The following is a 26,157-nucleotide window of genomic DNA, read 5'->3' as shown; positions in this document are numbered from 1 at the left end:
TTGGAAAACAAAGGAAAAGTACTGTACATGGATATTTTTCATGGGTGGCCAACCGTCAGATGATGTGTTAAATACACTCTACAGTCCCTTATTTACCAACTGGCAGATGTGATAGTGACGAGGGAGAGATGAGGAGTGAAACAAAGGGAAACGGTCAAATACAGGACCGAGTGTTGATGCGAGGAGGTGAGAGGAGACAAGAGGGGAGTATAAGATGAGTACAACGGAGGTGTTAATTTATTTTCTGTAAGACTCCAATACTGAAAGAGGGAAGAGACAAAGAGCTAAAAATGCAGAGGAGAGCAATGAGAGGGAAATTTAAAAAAAGATAGAGCAGAGGAAAGAGGAGAGGACAGGAGTTGTGTATATATAGCTGGATATTCTGGGGAAGCAGCTGTTTAAACATCACAGCACTCCATGGTTTATTGTATGTGTGCTTCATTATTAATAGCATATAATCTACTGAGCACATTAAGAAATGTAAATATATGACATATCAGATCAGCATTGAGGTAAAAGGAAGTAAAATATACTGTGTATATATGCATCCCATACGTAGTTCAGAGACTCTTCAAAAATACAATTATTTACATACCAGACACAATAGGAAAAAAAACATGATTCTCTTGGCAGTTATTATCATAATATACAGTTGTTGCCCGGAAAGAAGCAGCCTATATTTTGGTCTGTAACATGTAATTTGATTTTATACCAAGTCTCTATGTATTTATATTACAGTTTTAAGCTAAATATTTCTTAGAAAACAAAGTTTCCTTCACAGAGGCTGGATTGTAAAGTGCTTTCTTTTAGATTCATGTTGAAAACTCATTTTAGTGGTTTGTTTTATGAGGAAAAATCTGAGAATAAATTTGACTTTGATCCTAATGCTGTAGGGTTTGCGATTCCATATTGAAAAAAATATGTTTAAAGGACAACAGTAAAAAAAAAAAAAAGCTTAGGAGGGTAATTAATGTAAGTACATGACTTCTTGATAATTAAGGCCTGAAGAATCCTTGAAAAAATAACCTTTTTGCAACCTGAAACCCGAAATCCTGAATATGCATCCTTTGAAATGTATATATTTATAAACATATATATGTAATAATTCTATTAAGACAACTGAAGTCCTATATCTACCATAATTGCAATTTTATGTATCTCAGTAGCATACCTATCCAAAATTCTAATTGCTCTGGTTGTACTAAAAAAAAAAAAAGGGGGGGGGGGGGTAATTTACTTGGTTGTACTTCATAGTAGTAAACTTTTACAAACTTGTGTATAGTAAGAGATCTGAATCAGAAGTAATTAGTACAAAATCCAGTATTTGGCTAAACTATCTGTCTATTAATGGAGGAGTGGCAGCTGGTTTGTTTTAAAATTCAGCTGTAAGAGGCAAAGGGCGACTGTTAGAGTTTTTACAGCTGACCAAAGCCAGATATTGAAGAATTCGCTTTTGTCTGTGCATGTTTTGTTAGTAATGTATTAGTTTTGGTCAGCTCTATGATGGCAAAAAAAAAAACCCTTTCTGAACTAATTCCTTGTGAGCTACTGGTTCTGTTATTCTAAAGTTGGCTGTTTCAGAGAAACAGTCATTATGTGTTCTGGTAAGAGTTTGCTCATCTTCCTCTCTCCGCCTCGTTCTACCTCGCTGACTGCTCCTCCAAAAGCTTTTGCTCATCTCTCCAGAGACCCACCTGATGTTTTTGACAGAAGGTGAGCAAAAGAGAAGAGAGAGACGTTGTATCTCAAGAATGTCATCTCACCTTTGCCATTCCACGTTTTCAACACACACACACATTTTGTGAGGACATTCCACTGACACGCTTCGTTCTTTAAACCTTCATCCTGACATTCGTCCAAACCACTATATGACTGAACTTCTGCTCTTGTGAGGAATTCAAACCGCAACAAGTGCTAGAACATACGCACTCACAAAGTAGCACAAAACACAAATGTTGTGCATGCACATCACTTTCTCCCCAGCTGGAAAACTAGTTAGATGTTGTAATATACACACCACCTATGCGCAAACTCGCCATCTTCTCTGCTAGTGCCAAACCCTGTCATCTAGAAAGAAGTAAACTACTTCTCAATGAACCTGGCTATAACATGGTCTGAATATCAAAGAGCTGAGCGAAAAAGAAAAACTAAGAGAAACTGCAAATGAGAAAAGTACAGATAATGGAAGAAAAGCAACATAAATGAGAGACAAAGATGGAGAGAGGAGAACAGGATGCAACACAGCTGGTATTAAAGTAAGAATTCAAAGGCTTTCTGTGGTCGGATTGTGCAATATTTTCAATACTTTGATTTGCCCCTGCAGTTATTTAAAGTGGTGAGTGGTTAAGTTTCTGGGTCTGAACCTGCTGCTGTCATGGGGCCTTTCTTTGTAAAGATTCAACTCAGGCTAATTTTGCACAACAAATTCATAAAATAAAAGTGAGCAAAATAAAGCGTTGCTGGCAAAAGTAAATTTCTTTTAGGACATTAAATGTGCAGCATGGTTTTGGGCTTGAGTGCTCATATTGTGGTTTAGACAGCTAAGAGTTAACTTTATGTCCGTGAGTCTGACCGGCTGCTATCATGTATCCTGTGCTTGTGTTCGTGTTCTTTGCCTACTGTACAACTGAAATTTTGCCCATCCAAGTGTTTTTTATCAGAATGTCAAACAGATTACTGTAGCAGCTGAATTTGAGAACAGTTTTATTGCACAATACCTTGTTTGCTTTTAAAGTAAAACGCAGCCAGAGTAAGAAAAGGTTAAAACTGGCACCGTCCCACACACCGCTGAGGCCGACTGTAGAGTTATTACAGGCAGTCTGTTGCTCAGATAGACGACGCTGTAAGAAGGGCTTGATAGAGTCATTTCAGAGCCAGCGGTGTTTGTAAGAAGCTGCCAAATCCAGGTCGAGGATTTCAGATCAGATTAACAGACATCCTTCTGCTGCCTCCAAGGGAAACAAATCTCTGCTGTGATGAGGTGACACTTCCAGTCCCTCAATGCCAGGCCAAAGAAAACACAGCAGAATAGGAGAGGTGGGAGAGGAAGTGGAAGAGATATATGCAGTAGGGAGTGAGGTAGGTAGGAAGGAGGGCTGGGATGTTAAGCAGGTGGATGCACAGACCGACTGATGAGCCTCAGAGCTCACTAACAGCGATTCTACACTAATGGGAAGCAAACATATCAATTATACTATAATAATAGTTTCAGTGTTTGACATTACTTTTTTCCACAGCTTTGTCTTTTATGGAGCACTTTCCATACTCAAAGACACTTAACATGACAAATGCAACAAAAGAATCTAAAAAAGTCAAACTCGATGCACATGCAAGTTAGCACTGGTTGTAAAATCTAATATTAATATACAAATGATCATAAACAGCTTGGTTGCTGCAATTGATAACTACCTTTAGGACTGGTTTTCATGTGATCTGACAAAAGGACTGTAAATGTGAACTTTTGACAGGTTTGTTTCATGTATGTTAATGCACATTTTTATGTTTCTTGTTTCTGAGGTATTGAAATCAAATCTTATTTTTGGAAACATGACTCATTTAGAAGCTGCAATACTGTAGAGACATGCACAGAAATTCAAATGAAATGAAGATATATAAAGAAATAAAGTTTGCAATCAATTTAAAATGTATTTCAAAACCCTTACAAAGCAATCAGGAATTTTATTGTCAAAGTTTTGTGCAGCTAAACTGATTTGCTCAGTTTGAACATTTGGTTACTGTAAATTCTCCTGTGATGTCTTTATAAAGCTCCTTTTCATTTCATTGGAGTGAATAGTTGCTTCATAATTAAATCTGGGCTAAGCCTTTCACATGCTTCCATTCCTATATAAATCTCCCCTGAAAGTAAAACGCTGTCCTGAAAATAATAATGATGGTATCTTTTCAGAAAGGAGAATCATCTACTTTTCCAAGCAGATTTACTCGACTTTCAAGCCTGCAGTGTTTCTACCTTCAGGCAGCGTCTCTCATAGTTTGGCCACTGTTGTCTTCCATCATTTTTGAGCTCTGCTAGGAAAGCTAGGAAACTTCTGGAGGTGCAGTAGTCCTTTGCACATGCAACATATAAGTGGTGCTGAGAGTTTCAGTCTGACTAAAGATGACTTTGCTGTATTTCATCCCCAATCCTTCCTATTGCTTCTTTTATTTTCCACTGTATACTTCCTCAACCAGCAGATATGCAATAAAAAATAATTGTTAGAATGAATGTTTTAACTTGGGCTAGAATCTGGCTCTCTGGGCCCTTCTTCCAGACTGTGTGGTTTACTGATGCTAAGCAGCTCTTGGCATGAGTGTAACTCTACGATTAGTGCCCTACTAAACACTTATAATTCACAGCTTATGAAAATATTATCAGAGAGGGCCAGCTCTCTGCCTGAGGGGGTCAGGAGGTTGTTTAATGGCACCGAGGGCTCAGTGTGTTGAACTCCTCAAGCTCACAGCATTTCAGTTGCCTTAAATCACTTTCAATGGGTTAAGAATGCGAAGAAAAACTATACGAGATATAATCATACGTGCTGTAATGTAAACGTGAAAATTAGGCATAATGTTCTGGTTATTAAAACCTCGACATAACTGCAACATGTGGAAATTATTTCAAAGTTACCACATGACAAATGGTTTGTTTTTTCAAAATTGTGCATGAAGGAAAGCCTAAATTCTCATATGTTCACATCCACACATGCACACACCCACACACCTCTGCTCAGACCTAAATTTCCTGTTAAGTAGTGGTAGGAGGTGTATATGAAAGATTTGTCATTTGGCTAGTGGCTCATTTCAGCCGACAGTTTACATAAGGAAGTTTAAATATCAATAAATACTTTGTCCTGCTACACAGGTGCTTTCATTTTATAAAATATAATCTATGGTGTGTGGGGGAAAGAAATGAAACATGAAAAGCTGACCTCATGACAGCAAACGAGGCCCCACTACACCACGGTCCCACTAAACAGCCAATTCTGTATGTTTTAGGTGATTTTTGGGATCTTACCTACTTCTAAGTCATCAGCAGCTCCCTATATGTTGTGTTTTATTAAAGGAAACCATTTGAGCTGAAGATTATGCAAAACCAGAGAGGAAATGGAACAGAATTTGCTTTTGCTGTGGAGACTTGCTGCTTTATGGGTCAGCCATAACATTAAAAACCGTTTTTAAGTGAAATAAATAACAACGATTGTGTTATTACAGTGCAGAGTTCTGCTCGGAAAACGTGTGTTCAGGCATTAATGTGGATGTTATTTTGACATGTACCACCTACCTAAACATGACTGCAGAAAAAGTCCATCCCCTGACAGCAGCAGCCTCCCCCAGCGAGCAATTTGCTCTCCTATGACCCAAAAAAACACTCAGAAGTGGCTCGAGGACCATGACAAAGACCCCACAGTGCTGACCTGGTCTCCAAATTTCCCAGACTTCAATCTGATTGAACAACCATGAGAAGCGTTAAAAAAGTCCAGAAAGCTCCACTCTGAAGCCCCCAGGACCCAAATGATTTATAGCCAGGGCCATAATGTCAGACGCTACAGGACGCTCCCATATGTCCCATGTTCATGCAAAATATTAGAGGGGTGGTTTTAATGTTGTGGCTGATCTGTATGATAAGTAACAACCAGACTTGCAATGATCATCCAGTGAATGAAAAATCTCCATCTTAATTTTTGGAGATGTGCAAAGCTATGAAGTTCAAGTGTTCATCCATTACCTGCTTCGAGATTCCAAAAAACATGAAATGCCTTTTCATTAGTTATTAAAACCCCTTCAACTCCTCAAATATGACAGCTATTCAGAGTAGTTTTTGAACTTTACCTTGTTGTGCTTTATGAATGATTTATTCTGTTTATTCTTCTTATCTGATCTCACGTGGCACAGACTTTCATTAACATATGACATGCTTGTTCCATGCAACTGGAAACAACACTGACCTTCCATTGATGCACTACCTTCAAACTGCGTTACTGCAAAGGAAAGTTCGCCCCCTGGTGCACAAAACTGAACAGAAATAAAACTCAAGTGAAATCACAACTCTTCCATTGCTTTATATCAAGACACAGTTCTAGTGGTTATGTTTAAATGTTAAAATAGGGTTTATAGACCAGAAAAGACATAGACAGCAACATGAAAAATAGATGGAGGGCATAGTGCATTTCATTTGTCGTACAAGTCTGATATGTTACTTTAAAAAAAAAAGATGATGCACCCGTCTTGATCAAGAAAACAAGATTAACAAGCATAAATTTTTGGTTCAACGGCAAAAGTGTCTTTAAAGGTTAAAAACAATGTGCAAAGTGGTTGTTCTAATCTGTCCCAGTGCCTCCAGACACTGCCAGAAACATTCAGTCCAACATTTACAGTATAACAAGTTATTTTTTCACATTTCCCTGCACAATTTGATGCATTTGCGTCCCAAAAAATTCTCTCACCTTAAGCTGAGTTGTCTAGTGTCAAACTAGTAGTAGTGAGACTCAGTGCATCCCCAGAATAAACGCAGAGAGGTTCAACATTTACTTAAGATGAACAGAAATCCTCAATAAAAACACGCTAAGTTTTCCTCTGTGTTCCATTGAGCTTAAACTATGCTGAGAGTCAACATAGTGATGTCAGAGAAGAAGAAAAAAAACTTCACCTTATTTCAGCTGCTATTTATCTTACCGGTAATTTAACATCGAGAATCAACAGTTGCATACCATTGTTGCTATGCAGGATGGCAGACTGTCCAGGAGATGGCGCCATCGCTTAACTTCTAGTCCTGATGGGGCCTCAGGATGGTGCCAGAACATAAAAATGTTCTAAATCACAAAAAATTAAATGATTCTGTCAAATGCATTACAAGACTTAAACGTTTAGTTTTGCTCTTTTCTCACCTTTTATTCTTGTCTAATGTCTGATTTGATTTCCAAATGTTTTGTCTTTTTTATGTTTAATTGTTTTTTCAAATGTTTTATCGGCTTGTTTGAGTTTCTTTTTCTTTCCCAATATTTAATGTTTCGATTAAATCTTGTTTTTTCTTTTTAAATGTTTTACCACCTTTTAATGTTTAATTTTCTTTTTAAATGCTTCATTGTATTTTCTGTGTAATACCTATTTGAAGTTTTATTGTCTTTAAGATGTAATTTTCTAATTAAACATCAAATTTTTTAATTAAATGTTTTGTCTTTTTTTTTTGGCCTTTTCCAGCTTTTTGTTGGATAGACATAGTGAGACACAAACAAGAGAGAAGAGTCAGGGGAAGACTTGCAGCAAAGGGCCGCGAGCGGGAATCGAACCCGAGACGCTGCATCTGGGACCAGCACTTGTACGTGGATCACCCACTTAACCCACTGAGCTATACGGGCACTCATGTTTTGTCTTTTTAAAGGTTTAATGATCTAATTAAATGTTTTGCAGTTTTTAAAATGTTGAATAGTGTTCTTGTTTAATTGTATTTTTTTTTTAAAGGTTTAATGATGGAAAGTATTTCATCTGTAATTTGTAATATTTGTATTTTAAAAATATTGTTTAATTTCATACTGACATGTATTGTATCGTGTTGAATGATCTCATTCGATATTTTGTCTGTTTAATATAATTTAATGTAATTTAATGTTTATCTCTATTAAACAGACAAAATATCGAATGAGATCATTCAACACGATACAATACATGTCAGTATGAAATTAAACAATATTTTTAAAATACAAATATTACAAATTACAGATGAAATACTTTCCATCATTAAACCTTTAAAAAAAAAATACAATTAAACAAGAACACTATTCAACATTTTAAAAACTGCAAAACATTTAATTAGATCATTAAACCTTTAAAAAGACAAAACATTTAATTACAAAATTAAATGTTTAATTAGAAAATTACATCTTAAATTTCTTAATTAGATTATTAAACCTTTAAGAAGACAAAATATTTAATTAAAAAATTAAAAAGAAAATTATTAAAGAAAATTACATCTTAAAGACAATAAAACTTCAAATAGGAATTAAACAGAAAATACAATGAAGCATTTAAAAAGAAAACTAAACATTAAAAGGTGGTATATGTATATATAATTTAATTGGAATTAATGTTTAACTCTATTAAACAGACAAAATATTAAATTAGATAATTCAACAAGATACAATACATGTCATTATGAAATTAAACAAAATTTTTAAAAGACAAATATTAAAAATTACAGATAAAATATTTTCCATCATTAAACATTTAAAAAATACAATTAAACAAGAATATTAAACATTTTTTAAAAATGCAAAACATTTAATTAAAAAATTAAATGTTTAATTAGAAAATTACATCTTAAATTTCTTAAATCTTTTTAATAATAAAACTTTTTAAAAGTTTTATTGTATTAATTTTTTTCCTTTGATTTTAATTGCTTTTTGTTATGTAGTTTATTTCTTTAATCTTCTTTTTCTGTCAAGACTTTAACCCCAACCTTAAAAATGAAATAAACCCTTAAATCACAATGAAAATACTTCTGTTGTCACAATCATGAGTTAGTCAATTATTCAGTTTATCAATTCAACTTTATTTGTTTAGCACCTTTTACACAGATGACAAAACTAAACAAGCAAAGAGAAAAAAAACTATGCTAAAACTGTGATTAAAACTCAAAAACATTTAAAAAAAAAAAACATTAAAAAAAAAGATTTAACATGGTAATAAAATATGTTGTGTCCAGGGGATGGAGGGAGTTTATTGAAGTCTTCTTGGGCTCATATGGTAAATCATTTAAAATATAAACTTGATATTCAGTCTAAGGAAACTGGAAACTGCAGAGCGACAGAAGAACCAACAATATCTCCTGTTTTCTCCTTTAATGAATCGACTTTTCTTGTGCTTTCAGACCACAGAACTACAGACTCTTCACAACCTGCTCAAACTCTTGTTACAGGACCTCACCACACGGGTCAAGAAGGTTTCTGTCTCATTTCTACTCTGAAGCTCACCTTCTCCTGCTCAAACTGCTGACAAATGTTTCTGCTGCTCTAAAGTCTGGTCTCCAGAACTTCCTAAAAACTCTCAAAGTCTCTCCTGCTGCAGGTTGCTTTGTAGAACTGTTGCAGAAAACCTCACTAAACCACATGGAGGGGCCTCAAGATAGTCATCCAAATGAAACTGTACAAAAACCAAACTAGCACAACCCAAACACTAAAGTCTCCTGCAGCCTACCAGAGAACCTCTGAGAACAGAGAATCAGGACAGGAACTCTTACCTTCTGGACAACCAACATTGGTTCTCAAACAAGAATACAGAATGTGTCTGACCAAAAACCTCTAAAGACTCACTACAGCCAAGATAAAGACACAACGCAGCTGCACCAAATCCACTAATCACTGCACACATTAGCACCATGTACTAACTGTGGCTAAAGAACCACATTTACCAAGACAACTATCCAGTAGAAAGCCCTAAAACACACCAAGAAACACATTAAAGAAGATTTTACTGCTGGAAGCTGCAAGCTAACGCCTAAAGAACAAACTGAAGCAACAGAGCCAAACCCAGTTCAGTGGTGAACAGAAGCAGAGGAAATGTTTGTCTGCAGCCACATAAAGCAGGAAGACACTGAGCTGCTCAGGTGTTCCTAATAACACCAAGCTGCTCAGGTGTTCCTGATAACACCAAGCAGCCACCTGGACAGCCAATAGGAACACAGCTTACTGGAAGTCCAGAGGGCGGGGTTAGTGAAGGAAATTTAGTTTAAAGTTGAAGCAGAAAGTTAACAAAGAAAGTTGAAAACCACCTTCTGATACCTGAAATCTCTGAGTTTTCACACAAAGAACACCTGAACATGTCAAACTGGTTCCATAGTAGAACCATCATTGTAAAAACGTCATAGTATGGTGTGTTGCTCAAAAAACATTAGGACCCGGCTGTCAGGGGACAAACATGTAAGAAACATGAGAACAGAGAGAACCCAACCAGTAGGTCACAGTTTATCATCCCCCAGTCATCTCCTGAAGTCCATATGGTGAGAGACATCAGTATCTGGTTGTTAATTTACCAGAGGATGCTTATAATCATGCTGATGTGGTCTGTACTCTACAGTATTTTAGTGACTCAATAAATGCCTAAGTCAACCCGCCCGGCCAGCAGCAGATGGGTTCCCCCACATTAGAGCCCGGTTCTGCTCGAGGTTTTTTTCCCTGTTAAAAGGGTGTTTTCCTTGCCACTGTTGCCTTTTGGCTTGCTCTGGGGGTCAGGCATATGGATTCTGTAAAGCGTCTCGAGACAATTTGACTGTAATTGGCGCTATATAAATAAGATTGAATTGAATTGAATTGAATTGAATTGTTTTTTTTAAATGCTTTTTAGTTTTTAATAAACATTTAACAGCCTATATGTAATCAATAAATGGCCTTTGCCTATCTTAAGAAAAATTCACTCAGAACTCTATGTTAACAGTACTAAATAAATCAATAAATAAATGCATACACACAAAAATAAGTTAACACATTAACTGTGTTAAGATAAGATTTAGATTTTTAAAAAAAAGTTGTTTATGTTTTTGCAGAATCCAGTATTGCTCACTGGTTGGTCATTACATTTTATTAGTTTGATTTCACTGTTTAAAATGATGCCACCTCTTTTCAGACAGAACCTGTGATAATAAAACAATACAAAATTTTTAGTTCCGTGTTAATAAAGCACTTAAAGCTTTAAGTATGGCTAAATGCTTTTTTCAAAATTAAATATATCATTCCTTAGGTGGTAGTGGCCCCAAGTTCAGTAAAGTTGGAAAGATATTCACAGATTCAGACTTCCAGCATCAATAACTCATTAGATATAGGTTGTCAAAACATAAACAGTGCCTCTTTCCCATTGTTGCAAGGCAGACAATGTGCTACAAGCCCAGTTTTATCAAAAGTAGCTGTCTTTCAAGCTACAGGAATAACATTGGTGTCTATGGAGTGAACAGGGTCCGTCTGCAATTTGCAAAACCGCTGCAACAGTAAAGAGAGACAAATATTCAATAACTTCACTCTTATACATTGTAGTGTCACTAAAATCACTGCAGCCTTCAACTGGCTCCTGTTGACAAAGTGTTTTAACAGAAATGTAAATGCTGCAATTTGATTCTTTTAATGAACCATGTAACTTAAATGGATGCGATGCTGGTGTGACCACAGTGCACACGTCTGATGTTGCTCACAGTGGTCCAAGGGACGCTCAGGGAGTTTGTCTGTTTGCTCAGACTCAGGAAAAATTACAGGGAACATTGATGGTGGGAATACAATGGTTTCAGGCAACCTTATCGAAGGGAGAAATTAGGACAACATTAGGACTGTGGAGGAAAACATCAGGCAGTCTACAGAACAGCCTGGCCTTGGCCAGCATTAGACCTCTTTTAGCATTGATAAGAACGATTTGAAGCTTTGATTGATGCCCGAAATTGCACCATTTGGAATACTATAGAAGATCAGATATTTGGGACAATTTTGAAGGAGTATAATCAATCTTGGACATTTCAGTAAACATGAAAAAAACATAGAAATAATTCATTTTCATCAGTAATTTACATTCAGAGGAAATCTATTTATCAATAAGAATTAACTATAGATCCAAATTTTGGGATTAGTATGAGTGATTATGGGATTAACTGTAGATAGACATAATATTACATACACTACCATTCAAAAATTTGGGGTCACTTAAAAATGTCCTTATTTCTGAAAGAAAAGCAGCTTTTCTCAATGAAGATAACATTGAATTAATCAGAAATCCAGTGTAGACATTGTTAATGTGGTAAATGACCATTCTGGCTGGAAATGGCTGATTTTTAATGGAATATCTTCATAGAGGTACAGAGGAACATTTCCAGCAACCATCACTCCAGTGTTCTAATGCTACATTGTGTTAGCTAATGGTGTTCAAAGACTAATTGATAATTAGAAAACCCTTGTGCTATGATGTTAGCACATGAATAAAAGTGTGAGTTTTCATTGAAAACATGAAATTGTCTGGGTGACCCCAAAATTTTTGAACGGTAGTGTACAGGTAGATCCAGAGGAGGCGCTGCAGGTCTACAACTCTCCACACTACATATAAAGATATTTAGCCTCTGAGAGAAATCTAAGCCGGTTACCAGTCTAAACTATATTAAACCGGTTTCATTAAAGGATACTATCTCGATCGCGACGTGGAGCCGCCTGTTCTACACTGCGGAAATCAAACGCCAGCCAGAGATGACGAAATGCCAAAGAGGATGTGCGGAGTGTGCACATCGAGTTGTCCCTCCTAGTTGCTGCACTGCAGGGATTTCCCATGTTACTCTACTGCACGCATCCTGCATCATGTAGGCCTGTTCTCTGGGCCACACACGTGCTCTGACATGAGGAGGGACAGGGAGCCTATAAAACAGGAGAATTTATTACATATGCTGGTAGAAGGACACAAATGAACACAACCCACACAATAATGTATGCTTTTAATATTATTATTTGCTGCATTTTATATAGTGACACATTCCAGCATGCATTGCTTAGTATTAATTCTGTTTTACACCTTTTTAATACTCCCTTTTACTGTAAATATCAGCAATTTGGCACCTTATTTCTTCAACCTATCCTTTCATTATCTTTCTTGAATGTAACGTGAGCTTGTGGATACATTCACTAAATAAGGTATCTACATCTGTCTGCATGCAGTCACACAAGCCAGTTTAGCAGCAGAACAGCCTGTCCCCATGGAAACGTGACATAATTTCATGGCTCCTTACATAATAGTGTTGCATCCATCCTTATGGCTCACTCACACATACATGCTGTATCCACAGGAGATGCACTCTGCAGTCCTTTACAGACCAATGCACAGCGGAGGCCTGGTTACACATTTGCCTCTATAGACCTGCAGTCTTTGCCACATGTGGGGAAGGACCGGACTACCAACTGCCTGAATTCAGTCTATTGCTACAAGTGTAGTGTTCTGCTATTACGTACATCAAGCAACGTGTGTTTCATCACATCCGTCCAACGTGGTGGGGGAAAAATGCTTCATCATTCCTCATCACTTCCTCTCTCAATCTGTGCAATAAAGATGATAGTCTGTGTAACATTAATACATCTCACAGTATTTCAATTCATGAAAGAATATGTGCATTAAAACTGACATGCATTACTGTTATTTCTATAACTAGTACTTGTGTATTTTAATGTGTTTTTATGGTTGTACCACATTTGTTTTGCTTCCAGTGGGATTTATAAAGATTTCTCTACTCCCTGGTTTAAATTATCCTGCATCATAACAACACAAACTCTCCTCTCTAACCATCTTATTACAACATTAACCAGACCAGTGTCTCATCCCTGTGGTTGCTATGGCAGCCGCTCGGAGCTCGTGACCGACCCCTCGTTCCGAATGGATTCCAATGGCAAAGGGGGGCGTGACGTCACGTCGCCCGGGCGACGAGGCTCCCCGAGGCACGTGTCCTGTATAAAAGCGGAAGGCGGCGGCGTGAACGCGCACACAGACTCAAGCAGCATCAGCAGAGAGGTAAGCCGCTACAACGCTGTGCCTCAGTCTTTTCAAAAAGAAATGTCCTAAATGAAGCTTCAGAGATATTTACAGCTCCAGGTTGTTGGGTGTTGATTCATCCTGGTTGCACTGGCGTTACTGTGTCGTACCAACATCAAGTTATGTGGGATTTTAATTCAAAATTTTCGCCGTTATCGTTAAATAAATGCTGCATTACTTGCGGAAGCTAGTGAGCGTACTGTAGCCCGGGGAGCTAGCTTATTGTGCACCCAGCTCCATTTGTAATTATCCGTGTGGAGACTTCCAGAAAGAGCCGACGGAATGAGAGAGCGCCTTAAAGGTCATTTATTATTTCCAAAACAGCCATTCTGTGCTCGTTTTAACGTAACAGGAAGGGATGGGAGGGGATGCGGCCGTGGCCTTGTGCTCTGGAGGGAGGTTGTGTAATGCTGCATCATTTAGCTTTAGCTGAAATCCACCTCAAAGTACTAAAATACGAAGGAAATGGGGCTTATTATGAAGTAGAATTCAGCGTGGGGAGGCTGGTGCAGGCTATAAATCACTCATCTGGAGCTAAAGAGTCTCCTGCTAAGCGGGTAACGTGACATTGGCAGCTCGCAGTGCTGCATCTGCGGAAGTGGATTAGGCTCCATGTTATGTAACCTGCAAGAATGTATAGTACCGCGGTTATCACAGAGGAAAATGATGTCGAGTAGTTGAAATACAAACTGGTTTGCAGTAAAACGGTGTTTTAATAATGTAGTAGTGCAGTCTAGCTGTAATGACTGACTGAATGAGAGTACGTGGACAGAGGAGCAGCTACGTGCCTCCTCCGGTGTTCATCATGAAGTCTGTCCACCATTCAGAGATGAGTCAGGAGGCCGCAGTGATGCAACAAGACAAACGGGCTAAAAATGAGCAACCCTGGCTTCATTTCATGTCCAGCGATGAGAGATGCTTCCGGAATGTGTCCCCCTGAAGGGCAGAGAAAAGTGTCGCATGATTCTGCCGCAGTTTTGACTTCACACTCGACAGACCTGTTGATGCGGTTTTCGAAGCGGCCTGCGCTCTGTAAAGCAGTAATATGACACATTTACTTTTAATATCTGATTTATTAAGCTACCAAACCACTCAGTAGCGAACAAGCCGGCCGTGTTCAGTGGGGGATAATTAAAAAGAGGAGAATCATGATATAAAACTATAAAAGCCTGGGAATGGTAGCTTAATGTTTCTCCACTATCCTGCATTATTTATAACAATCTGTGTAATATTATGTAATTAATTACTGCAGTGAGTTGCCTATTCTTTTTAGTTACTTTGATTTGTGTCATGCAGGTATGTTAGGTATAAATGACGTTGAAGGTCATCACTCCAGCTGGTGAAGGTCAGAGCAGGCCAAGAACTACTGGAGTGATGCTGCACAGCTCTTACTCCTAAATCTCCAACTCCTTATTGACCTGAAATCAATAATTTACATTGCAGTCATGATTGGACAATCACACATCTTAGCTCTGACTCTGAATGACTGGAGGTCACAAATAGCAGCATTATAGCATCCTCCTAGTAGCCAAGAACTGCTATCTGCTAGCTGACATTGTTCTTTTCCAACATGATCAGGCCCTTCGGCTGTTGTAGAAGGAATGTTGCACACGTGTCATGCTTCACTAGCTAATACTTGGTTTATTTTTGTGTCATATTATAACCTTCCAATGAACAGAATCTCAGAATACATATGTAAGTTTAATATAAACTACATAGATTTTTTTTTTACAATTTGTTCTCTAGTTCTGTAGTGCCATACAGCTGATAGAAAAAGCATTATTTTATCAGTTGTATTTGAAATGAGATACTATTATGTATTCTATGTAATGTACCACGGCTGTTAGCATCTCTCTGAATTACTTTCATACTCATTCTGCTCTTTCAAGTGCTGTAGATGTGAATGCCAGTCAGACATCTGACATGTAATCATCAGGGACTGGCTATGTTGCAGATGTGCTGCCCTGCTGAGCAAGGAGTAAACCGTTAGGAAATGAGATTAGCTGCAGCCAGCCTGCAATACACAGGATGTGCCATTCCAGTATAACAGACTACAGCCATGTTATTAAGGACATATGAACATGCAAGCTACATGGCATTTATACAAGTGCAAAGCTGTAAGGTCTCCACAGTTATTGTAGATGTGGACAAGCTTTTCACAGATTGTAGTTGTAAGATGTATATATACTGATTTTTTTCATCTATAATGTCTTGCTGGTGATATTTGTCATGCAGGAAACCAAGGACTTGAAACATTGGTTCTTTTTGAAGCAGTTATGAGTCGTTGGGTCTAGATAAACTCATGTTTTCCACTTAAAGGTAGTGTGGTTGTTTTAAGGCTGAGTGCCCCTCTTGATTGTGCTGTACAGCTGTTTTATCGACCGGCCCACTTGCCTAGGATGTGTGTGAGTGAGAAGGAACTCCACAGTGACTCAGCAATCTGAATAACTGTCAGAAATGTAGGGAAATAAACCATACAGCAGGGAAGGAAGCACACTGCAGTGATGTAAAAAGAGCCCTGCTCCACTAACTAAGCTGTTTTGCCTTCTTTTTTTAATACTGCAGTTACATACAGGTACAGGTTTTTGCATAGCTAGCATCCTATGAGAAAGGTAGCAAACGCTGCATAAAACTATGTTACTGCACTGTATCTTATGCAACAAGGATGCAAATGACAGGGACAGAGCCTTAGGAAACATCTGTTTGACATAAGCTCATACAGTATGTCATCCACTTATACCCATGCTCAGTAGTCGAATGTGTCTCTTCCTCTGTAGTTTGATACAGCACACCTTTTACTAATTCATGATGGCTGGTGTGTGTTTATACGTTTGTGTGGACGAACACGTCCTTGTTAATCCACATTAGGCCATACTTTATTCGTTTTATCCCCCCATATTGTGTCTACGTGGTCATAGGAATACACAAACATCTGCTTATAAAATGAATTTGTCGCTGATGAAATGCCTAGGAAGCCATAGGTCTCTTATCGTTCTGTCCTTGCCACGCCTGCTCAGAAGGACATAGCCTGCAGTGCTTGTGTGATGGTGTTGGACATGTAACTGACTGGTTTACAGCAGCAAGTGACATTGCCTCAGTGATGACACCATAAAAACAGAGGATGCAGGTTTGCTGCTCATGAGGAAATGAAAGAAGAGATGACCAGAAGTAGAGCTCCTCAGCTGCCTGCAGAAAGAGTGACTCCACTAGTTTGTATTCATGCCATTCACAAGGAGGCGGGGAAGAAGAAAAGACATTACCTAATTGGATAGTCTGTCTGGCCTCTGGCCAATCAGTCCACTGCAGTGGAAAATCACTGGAGAGAAAGAAGGTGTGACAGAGGGATAGAAAGCTGGAGGAAGGTTTGAATAGGCTAAAAAAGCTGAAAGAGGGGCGGGTTAAAGAGGAAGACGAAGAGAGTGGCGCTGTGGACAGGAAAACTAGGAAGAGGGTGACTGAGTTCATTCACTCTCACAAATTTCTAATGAATGCACAAACTGAAGTAAAGCAAAAAATGATCATGCTAACTTCACTCTAAACTGCTTCTGGAAGAAATACAATGAATTGTTGAGGGATTTAGTCTGTCTTCTGTCTGTATATGAGTATTAATGCTGTTACGTAGTAGATCATCTGTGCTACTCAAACTTATCTCCCAATAAGGGTTTACAGCAAGTTACTGGAGAGTACACATTGTCCAAACATTCCTATGAGACGTTGACATATTACGGATGAAGAAGACTCAGTGCTTATTTTACAAAGCATCGGTGCTTGATATCAGAGCAGGTATTAGCTGAAGTGCTGTGTCATGTTCCTCACTTCTTCTGCTTCTACTCAGGAGAATGGAAGCAGAAGTGGAAACAGAGTTCAGAGATTTTACCACCTGATCCAGCCGACTGTCTCCGCACTTTTCTGGTCGACTGGTTATGAGTCATCTGTCCCCCAGTGGTCTCTCTAGTGCACGTACACATACATGGCGGCCCCATTCTGCACCCATGTGGTTAAACTCGGTGTTTGTGTGAGGAAAATGGGTCGTGGCATGCAGGGGGGAAGGGATGTGGTAAATGATGAGGACCAGATGGACAAAGAGTGGCAACAAATAGGGAGGGTGCTGAATTTTAATGATTATTCTGGGTGGTGGGGATAGGGGGAGGAGAGGGTTGTGACACAGTGCCAGACAAATGAGGGAGAATTAGGCGATACTATGAAAGCAGGCAGCAGGGAATGGGGATTAAAGGGAACAGGTGAAGAGGAAACCAACTGAATAAGGAGAAAGATGAGGTAATAGAATTGATAAAAACAGAAAGAAGTAGGCAGAGGAGAAAAGTGAGTATTTTGTCATTAATGAACACTGAATGGTTGGTTCTTCTCTAGTCTAGCTCTTCAGATTTAGAAATGGTTGCACCCACCCTGTAGGGCTGAAAAATTAAGCCAGTGCCCAAGTGCCACAGTTGCAGTTCACCCTTTTTAAAATGCCAGATATAAAGATAAAGATAAAGATAAAGTTCTTTATTTCTCCCCACTCCAGGGGAAATTTACATTGTTACAGCAGTTTTATTTACAATATATACAAGGGTGGCAAAATTTTTTAACAGAAAAAATAAAAATAAAGTTTAAAAGTGCAGAGATGTGCAGTGCAAGAATGTACAACATGAATAAACATGTCTATAGGCCAGAGAAGGAGTCTTTTACTCATTTTTCAAGTCCATCCTTGCAAGATCTGTACAAAGACTGAAGAATGTTTTACTACACGTAATATGTCTGCCTGCCTCTTCTTTGACTAGTTTAATGAGTGTCACCAGATTGCAAGCTGCAGTTAGAAACGTGTAACCTCTCTGCTACGCTCTGCACAATGCTGCCTCTGTGAGCTGTGGCACGTCTGTGTGAGTGCTGTCAGAGAGCGTGGGCTGAATACCAGACCAGGACTGATTGGTCTGCAGTTGAAAGAGCTGCTGGCTGGGAAGCAGTTTTTTTTCCTACTCTAAAATAGTCCCGTAGTTGGGTTTATTGTATACAGGGAAATGACCATGTTTGCAGAGTTCTGCACAAAAATACGACATATGACTGTTGCAGTCGGTTTTTTTTTGTCTGTCATGAACAACTTTTACATATTTTGCCATAAATCTACGTGAAAATAGCTAGACCCTGTGATATTATTTGTTTGAATAACAAAGTAGTTAAATCTACATGACAGACATCACAATTAAAGAGTTATAATCACAAATCTTTTTAACTAAACTACTAAATTTACATGCACAGCCTTACCTGTTACTTTTTGTTAGGAGGTACACGCTCCCTACATGCAGGCCTATTGCGTAGAGAGGAGGGCATGAATGACACACCATTTTGTTTTTCCTGTTTATTTAGTCCAGTAGCTACGGATATATTGTACTTCTTATAGTTAAGTTTACTTGTCTGGTTAGAGCAAGCAGCCTGCTCCAAAAGAGCATTAAATTAACAGAAGTCCTACCCGAGTTTCTTCCTTGCGGCAGCCATCTATTTATTATTATATATATTTTGTATTTTGCACTGTATGGCCTGTACCTTACCTTTCGTTGCACTTGTTGCAATGACAATAAAGTGAATCTGAATCTGAATCTCAATCTTGTCTTGGAGGTTAAAGAGGGGGCATGGCTAAAGAGCAGCTCTTTAATTGGTCCATTGAGTAGGCAGGATCTCAGATGTGATTGGATAATAGATGTGTCCTGATTGGTCATTTTAAACTGAAAAGGTAAGCATCTGCCATATGTGCTGGGAGAGAATTAAGGGGATAGTTTGTTCATGAAGGCAGCACAGTGCAGCGCTACTCACTGTGGAAATCACGTTGAGAAAGTTTCTTGTAAGTTTTTTCTCTTGCTACTTTTTGTTTCTTTTTCCTCCTGTTGGAGATTTGCTGTTTAAAAATTGCATATAAACGGTTTCTGATTTTCAAGCAAAGTTTTTATTTTAATTGCCAGCATAATGTTTGCCTGACAGGCCTACTTACACCCCACCTTGCAGCACTTTAAAAAAACAGTATGTTCACTGTGACTCAGTGATGAGGAATGACTTAGCAACATTGCATTTCCAACACTTTCTCTTCCGTCTTTGATTGTCTAATCCAGCAAACGGTTGCTAGGCAGCAGTAACGGACATGGAAGGGGCTTGTTTCACCAAGTACATGCAGGCAGTCTGAAGCACTAAACACTGGTTAGGTTGTGAAATCTTCTACATCTAGAGGCACATCTTTTAGATTCTGTCACACCAGATCTATCTCTTATGTAGCTTCACTACTCTTTGTGCAGCCCAGTTTTCCTTCTGTTTTAGCAAAAGCAGAAAAGCATCCCCTGTTATAAAAAGTAGTACCGTTTCTCAGTAGATCAGCCATTTTGTATTGGAAACCAAGGGCAACTTTTCTGCTGTGGGGAAAACTTAGAAGGTGGTATAGAGAGAAAGACAAAGCCAAGGAGTAAGATAAATTGTGAAACAGGCGACAGGGGAAGGAAAGTTCAAAAAAGAGGAAAGAGAGAGGGAAGGTCACTGCACAATTCTGTGAAGGCACAATGGGTAATAGAGAAATGTGAGGACTACATGGTCATAGTGTATGCTCCCTCTCCCTCCCTTTCCTTTGTTGACCTTGTATTGTGAATGCTAACAGCAGAACACAAAATGGCTGCTCTACCTCGAAAGGAAAGTACTGAAGAAAAGCAGACAGGGAAAACAACATAGAAACAAGTAAACATGAGAAATACCCTGTGAAAAATCTCCTAGTTGAAGCCATTGAGGCCTTTGTAGTGCTCAACTCTCAGAATGTTGAATTAATTGATTTTATCAGTTAACAAATACCCTTCTAGCAATTCAGACCATCTATCTGCATGTTGTGCTTCTATTGATAAACTCAGGTTGAAATGTTCCAGGTCCTCATATATCATTGTTTGACAGTGTGTGGGAGAAAGAGAGAGATGATTTACCCTAATCTGGTTCCTTCTTCAGTCTATTTAAAGTGCACCCACAATGCATTTCACCAGATCGACAGCCTGTCCCATATGCCTCCTGCTGAGACACACATGCACCCGCACAGAGACGCACACACGCAGCAGATTAGGAGATTACAGTAGTCTAAAGTGACAACCAACCAGTTTCAAGGTCAATCCTTGCTGCCCGTAGGTGTACCTGTGTCAGTCACACACGCACACACGCACACACACACACAGACACACACACACACACACACACACACACACACACACACACACACTCGTTAGCTTCTAATCAAGCTAGTGTCTGGTGAATGCTGTTGATTCTGTTCATTTAAGAGTGCTTGGATCCACGTTATGGACAGAAGGCCATTATTGTGTCAAAGCTTGTGGTGTGTTGCACCTAAAACAGGTCACATGACTCGGTATATTTAACGTGGTTATAGTGAGCAGATAAAGGATTAGAAGTAAAGATGGGAGAGGGGAAGGGAATGGTAGAAAATACAGGGGCCGTGGGAGCAGGAGGAGGTATCTAAAGGAGAGGAAAGCAGAGTGAAAAGGAGGTCACATATTTGGGTCTAGGCCAGGCTTCCTCTGTATTCAGTTTGTAGACAAGTCTGTGTTTGCTGCATTGCATACCTACTACTTTCTCCCTCCCTTCTCATGCCATTGTTCTCAAAACATGCTGCTGCATGATCCAACACCTCCCTCCTCCTGCAGCAATGCCTGTAAAAAAAAAAAAATGTATTTTGACTTTGGAAGCTACATGACAGATGTTTTATATGTTTTCAAGCTTATTGAAATTGTCTGATTTTCAAACCCAGTCACAAAGAAGAGAAGGCACTGAGTTGCAGTGAAATCTGATGTTAACAGATTAGTGATCAGCCGACTGTCAGACCCGACATACAGCATTTTCATGGTTATCCACATTGCAGGATAAATGCTAAAAAATTCCCTTTTAATTATACATATAATGTACAATAATCAGTAGTAGTCATCTTTCTAATGTATTTATGTTTTTTTTCCCCAGGTAACTCCACGTCCACTAAGCAGCAGCAGCCATGTCAGATCTCCATGTTGGAATCAATGGGTGAGTTTGAAACACACACACAGACACACACTGCATAAACAAGAGGGTTCAGGCTGATTTTAGGATGTTTACAATAGAACCTGAGTAATGCATATTCTGGAGCTGAGTGGCCACTGTTTCCAAAACAATTTGAGGTGTTTGGTAAATGCACATGAAAAAGGGCAAATGCACTTGCAGTACTTTGTTCTGCAAAACGACACAAATTGATTTGTGTTAAATAATAATTGCACAGTAAGAGCTGTGGTTGTCTTTGATTACTTGTTGGTGATTTGAAGTTCTTGCTATTGCCTGGGGTTCTTCATCTAATAGGTTTACTGTGGTGACGCATTCTTTTTCATGCCTGTTTTACAATGTATTATAGGTTCTCTGTGCACATTCACAACCACTGGGTGTCACTGGAGCACCAGTATATCAGACCAAAGCCAACAGGCATGTCAGCGACATCTCCTCCCTCCACTTTCATTTGCAACCATTAGGGTTTTGAACATGAGAGTCAAAAAATAATCCAGCCACAAACTACATTAGCATTACAGTTTCTGTCAACTGAAGTAACATTATCTTCACTTCACAACTGTCTCTCCTGTGTAGTCATGTTCTGTGTGTGTCTATTGCCTTGGTTCATTGGAAACATGGTCAGACTGGTTCCACCTGTGGGCAGATCTATGAGTGGAAACAGACACGAGTGGACAAGGAATAGTAGAGGAGAGCCTCAAACCAACAGTGGAAACTCTCACACTGAGTTGAAATGAAACACATGTACATAACTAAATATAAAGTACCGTTATACATTTTTAACAACAAGTTTCAAAAAAGGGACTCCCATGCACACACCTGCAGTTACATGCAATAAAAAGCTCAGATTTCAACACACACAGGGGTGTAACTCAATGACTTTGCTGCTATATTCAGCACAACAATATTGTTCAAAACCTTGCAACTTTAATCTATCGTACTTGTCCCTCACGGTTGATAAGCAGCCACTCTCGAGCAGGCAAACCAAACTTTGAGGCTGTTAGAAGATTCATGTTTGGTCCCAAGAGTAGTCTGACATCCTGAGGAAGTTTCCCACCATTTTCCCAAAGCAACTATTATTAATCTCTCTCTCTGTCTCTTTTCTTCTTTTTCCACAGATTCGGTCGTATTGGCCGCCTGGTCCTGAGGGCTTGCCTTAAGAAAGGCATCAAAGTTGTAGCCATCAATGACCCCTTCATTGACTTGCAGTACATGGTGAGACAGACTTATTGCTAAATATTCACAACACACGCTTAAATCCATGTTAAGCACTAAGACAAGATTTAATCTCGGTGTGTTTTGTTGAAATAAGCCCATTAGGGACCCATAGCCAAGAAAATGTCAGCAATACTTAAACTAAATATGACTTAAATACTTAAGGCGTTAACGCATTTTGCTGTCACTGTAGCTTATTTATCATTGAGTTGTAATCACTTTGTCAGATTTGGGCTTTAAACAGTACTTTAGGTAGACTGTATGCTGTTGTAATGAATATATGTATTGACGTCTTCAAACATTCACCATTATAACCTCCATCATTTTCCCCATGCATCCCTCTAGATCTATATGTTCAAGTATGACTCCACCCATGGCCGTTACCATGGTGAGGTCTCCCAAGAAGATGGCAAGCTCGTAGTCGATGGCAATGTCATCTCTGTTTTCCAGTGGTAAGTGACGATAATGTTTACTGGCTAGTGGCAGTTATTATAATGATATCAGATATTAGCAGTGTGGAGCAAAGCTGAAAACAGACCACCTTTTGTATCATAAGAATGTTTTCTACCAATTCCCACACCAGTACCAGTGTTTCTTCTAAAACACCCATGCAATAGATTAGTTTAAATAGTTACATACTTCCACACGTGTGTCACTTTTAAGGAGAGACTTTAATGCCAGTCTGACCTGCTGGTCTTTATTATTCTTATTGGACTATTGGCAGTGGAATGACGCTTTCTGCTGCCCGGGGCCTCACTCATACAGCTGATCCCACCAGCCTTTGAACCAACTGTTGTTTTAGTCCATTGAATGATGCTGTCTCAGCTCTGCAAAAGGCAATACCAACAAAAACTGATTTTATAGAAGTTCACGTTCCTCTTTTATAACAGATCTTTGAGCACGACATGCCAAGTTGTTGGGTACTATTTGATCCCAGTGTGTGAAATGAAAAATATTTAAATATATATTACATAATATATATTTTTTGCCTTGCATTAAATTATTCAAAGAGGTTCTGCACACTTATTTAGAGAGCACAGTGTGTACTATTCTAACAAAAATAGCAGCATTATTGCCCTCTACTGTCTCTTGCACTTTATGTAAGTAACTCATTGTTTTGCTCCATTGTTTCTGCTTTTGCACTGTTTTTGGTGTTTTTTGTCTGTCTCCCAAATTTAGGATCATTTCACTGTAGACTGACCCATTTCCTTTTTTGTCTCTAGTATGAAGCCAGCTGAGATCCCTTGGGGAGCCGCTGGAGCTAAATATGTTGTTGAGTCCACTGGAGTCTTCCTCAGTGTTGAGAAGGCCACTGTACGTACAAGCACATCAACGCATGCACAAATGCACAGAGACTTCCAGATATCTCATTACCGAATGTGTGTTGTCTCTCTTTTCCAATCACAGGCTCACATCCAGGGTGGTGCACAGCGTGTGGTTGTGTCTGCCCCTTCACCTGATGCTCCAATGTTTGTCATGGGAGTTAACGAAGACAAATACGACCCATCCTCCATGACCATCGTCAGGTAACATTTTTTTTCAAAAACCAGTTTCTAAATGTAGCTGCACAACCTCACCGTAAACGTAAATAACACATAGTAGTAGTTTTGAGCTCTTTTGTTCAGACATAAGGTCAGTGAGACGCTTCTGGAGAAGGCGAGCGCTTTTGCCGAAACTATAAAGGTAATCAACATCTGTCACCTTGTGTCTGAACAAAATAACTCAAAACTACTGCTTTAATAAGAAGACATGATGAACGTTTTTGAGGTAAATAATATATGTTCCTATTGTCTATAGTAGAGTTGAGCAGTTAGCAACATATCTGTCTTTCTATTGCTAGTAATGCCTCCTGTACCACCAACTGCCTGGCCCCCTTGGCTAAAGTCATCCATGATAACTTTGGCATCGAGGAGGCTCTCATGGTAAGCTACAGTAAATATGTGCAGTTTTTAAATGTGATGTATAGTTTATATTGTTTACTGTTGTGAACACAGTCATTTCATGGTTACTGATGACTTTTCTCTCTGTAGACTACAGTTCATGCATACACAGCCACCCAGAAGACAGTGGACGGTCCCAGTGCCAAGGCTTGGCGGGACGGCCGTGGTGCCCACCAGAACATCATTCCAGCCTCCACTGGTGCTGCAAAGGCAGTGGGCAAAGTCATCCCTGAACTCAACGGGTAAGGAGCTACACACACACACACACGCAACGGTTATCAGCTGTCCAAACCTATATGCACTTTTGCTGACTGTGGCCCAGAAGAAAATTAATAAGAAGGTAAGAAATACCAAAAAAAATCTCTCTTTTGTCGTCTCCCTCTAGTAAGCTGACAGGGATGGCGTTCAGGGTGCCAGTTTCTGATGTGTCAGTAGTGGACCTGACATGCCGCCTTTCCAAGCCTGCATCTTACGCTGAGATTAAGGAAGCTGTCAAGAAGGCCGCACACGGGCCCATGAAGGGAGTTCTGGGTTACACCGAAGACCAGGTATTTCAGATACACTGTAAAGCCAATATAAGGCTGATATGTTCTTGTAGTGAGTAAATTACGATTCGTTTCACTTTTCCATTTGACCTCTGACTTGTGTGATTTGTGTTTGGCAGGTGGTGTCCTCTGACTTCATCGGTGACACCCACTCCTCCATCTTTGATGCTGGTGCTGGCATCTCCCTCAACGACAACTTTGTCAAGCTCATTTCCTGGTGAGTTTTGAAATATCTTGTCCAGCCCCACATGTAAAAATGTAAATTAGAGTTAATCTTTAGAGGGAAACCACACCTTTCAAAAATTCCCAACTAATTTCTCTTCCTTTTATTCCTTGACTCTGTCCAGGTATGATAATGAGTTTGGCTACAGCTGCCGTGTCGCTGACCTGCTAAACTACATGCACTCCAAGGAGTAGGCACTGCCTGTCCAGAAGGGAAGTCAGGAAAGGGACCACCCCCAAGCATCCTCTACCCCTCCTTTCTGTTTTACACACAAGCCCCACCCATAGCCAAGTCATAGCATCATGGCCCTTAGCTCTACTACAGTATGCGTAGGCAGCAGCAACAGTGTGTTTCAGTGTTCTGAGTGTATCTGTTTTTCCTTTAACAAAGAAGCAAGGGTCGGTGAAAGTATTTGTGTCCGTGTGCCCCCCTCTCCACCTCCCACTGCCACTTTAGATGTGTCGTTATGGCTCAGTACTATGGTAACTACTGTATCCATCTCACTGTTGGTGTGTTTTAAAGACTTAATCACCAGTGGAAGGAGGAAGCTGAGAGGCAGACCTACTGTAACTCTGCTTAAGAATATGAGACAAAGAAATAAAACTTGAAAAACCTCAAGCTGTCAGGTTGTCCTTGTTCATTTTTAAAGAGA

General features: G+C 39.2%; 1 protein-coding gene across 1 annotated transcript; it reads left to right on the top strand.

The window, feature by feature from the left end:
* The first annotated feature begins 13,405 nt into the window (after positions 1 to 13,405).
* gapdhs (glyceraldehyde-3-phosphate dehydrogenase, spermatogenic) lies at positions 13,406 to 26,123 on the top strand. The gene is made up of 11 exons (XM_023296641.3): positions 13,406 to 13,506; positions 21,511 to 21,570; positions 22,701 to 22,797; positions 23,143 to 23,249; positions 24,021 to 24,111; positions 24,205 to 24,323; positions 24,638 to 24,719; positions 24,828 to 24,979; positions 25,123 to 25,285; positions 25,402 to 25,499; positions 25,630 to 26,123. Exons 2-11 carry the CDS (start codon positions 21,542 to 21,544, stop codon positions 25,697 to 25,699), a joined length of 1,008 nt encoding a protein of 335 aa, XP_023152409.1. The 5' UTR covers positions 13,406 to 13,506; positions 21,511 to 21,541; the 3' UTR covers positions 25,700 to 26,123.
* The last annotated feature ends 34 nt before the right edge of the window (positions 26,124 to 26,157 follow it).

Source organism: Amphiprion ocellaris, chromosome 9 (assembly GCF_022539595.1).
Source record: "Amphiprion ocellaris isolate individual 3 ecotype Okinawa chromosome 9, ASM2253959v1, whole genome shotgun sequence".
NCBI lineage: Eukaryota > Metazoa > Chordata > Actinopteri > Pomacentridae > Amphiprion > Amphiprion ocellaris.
The sequence above is the reverse complement of the archived record's forward strand: the minus strand, read 5'-3'. Positions and strand labels throughout refer to the sequence as shown.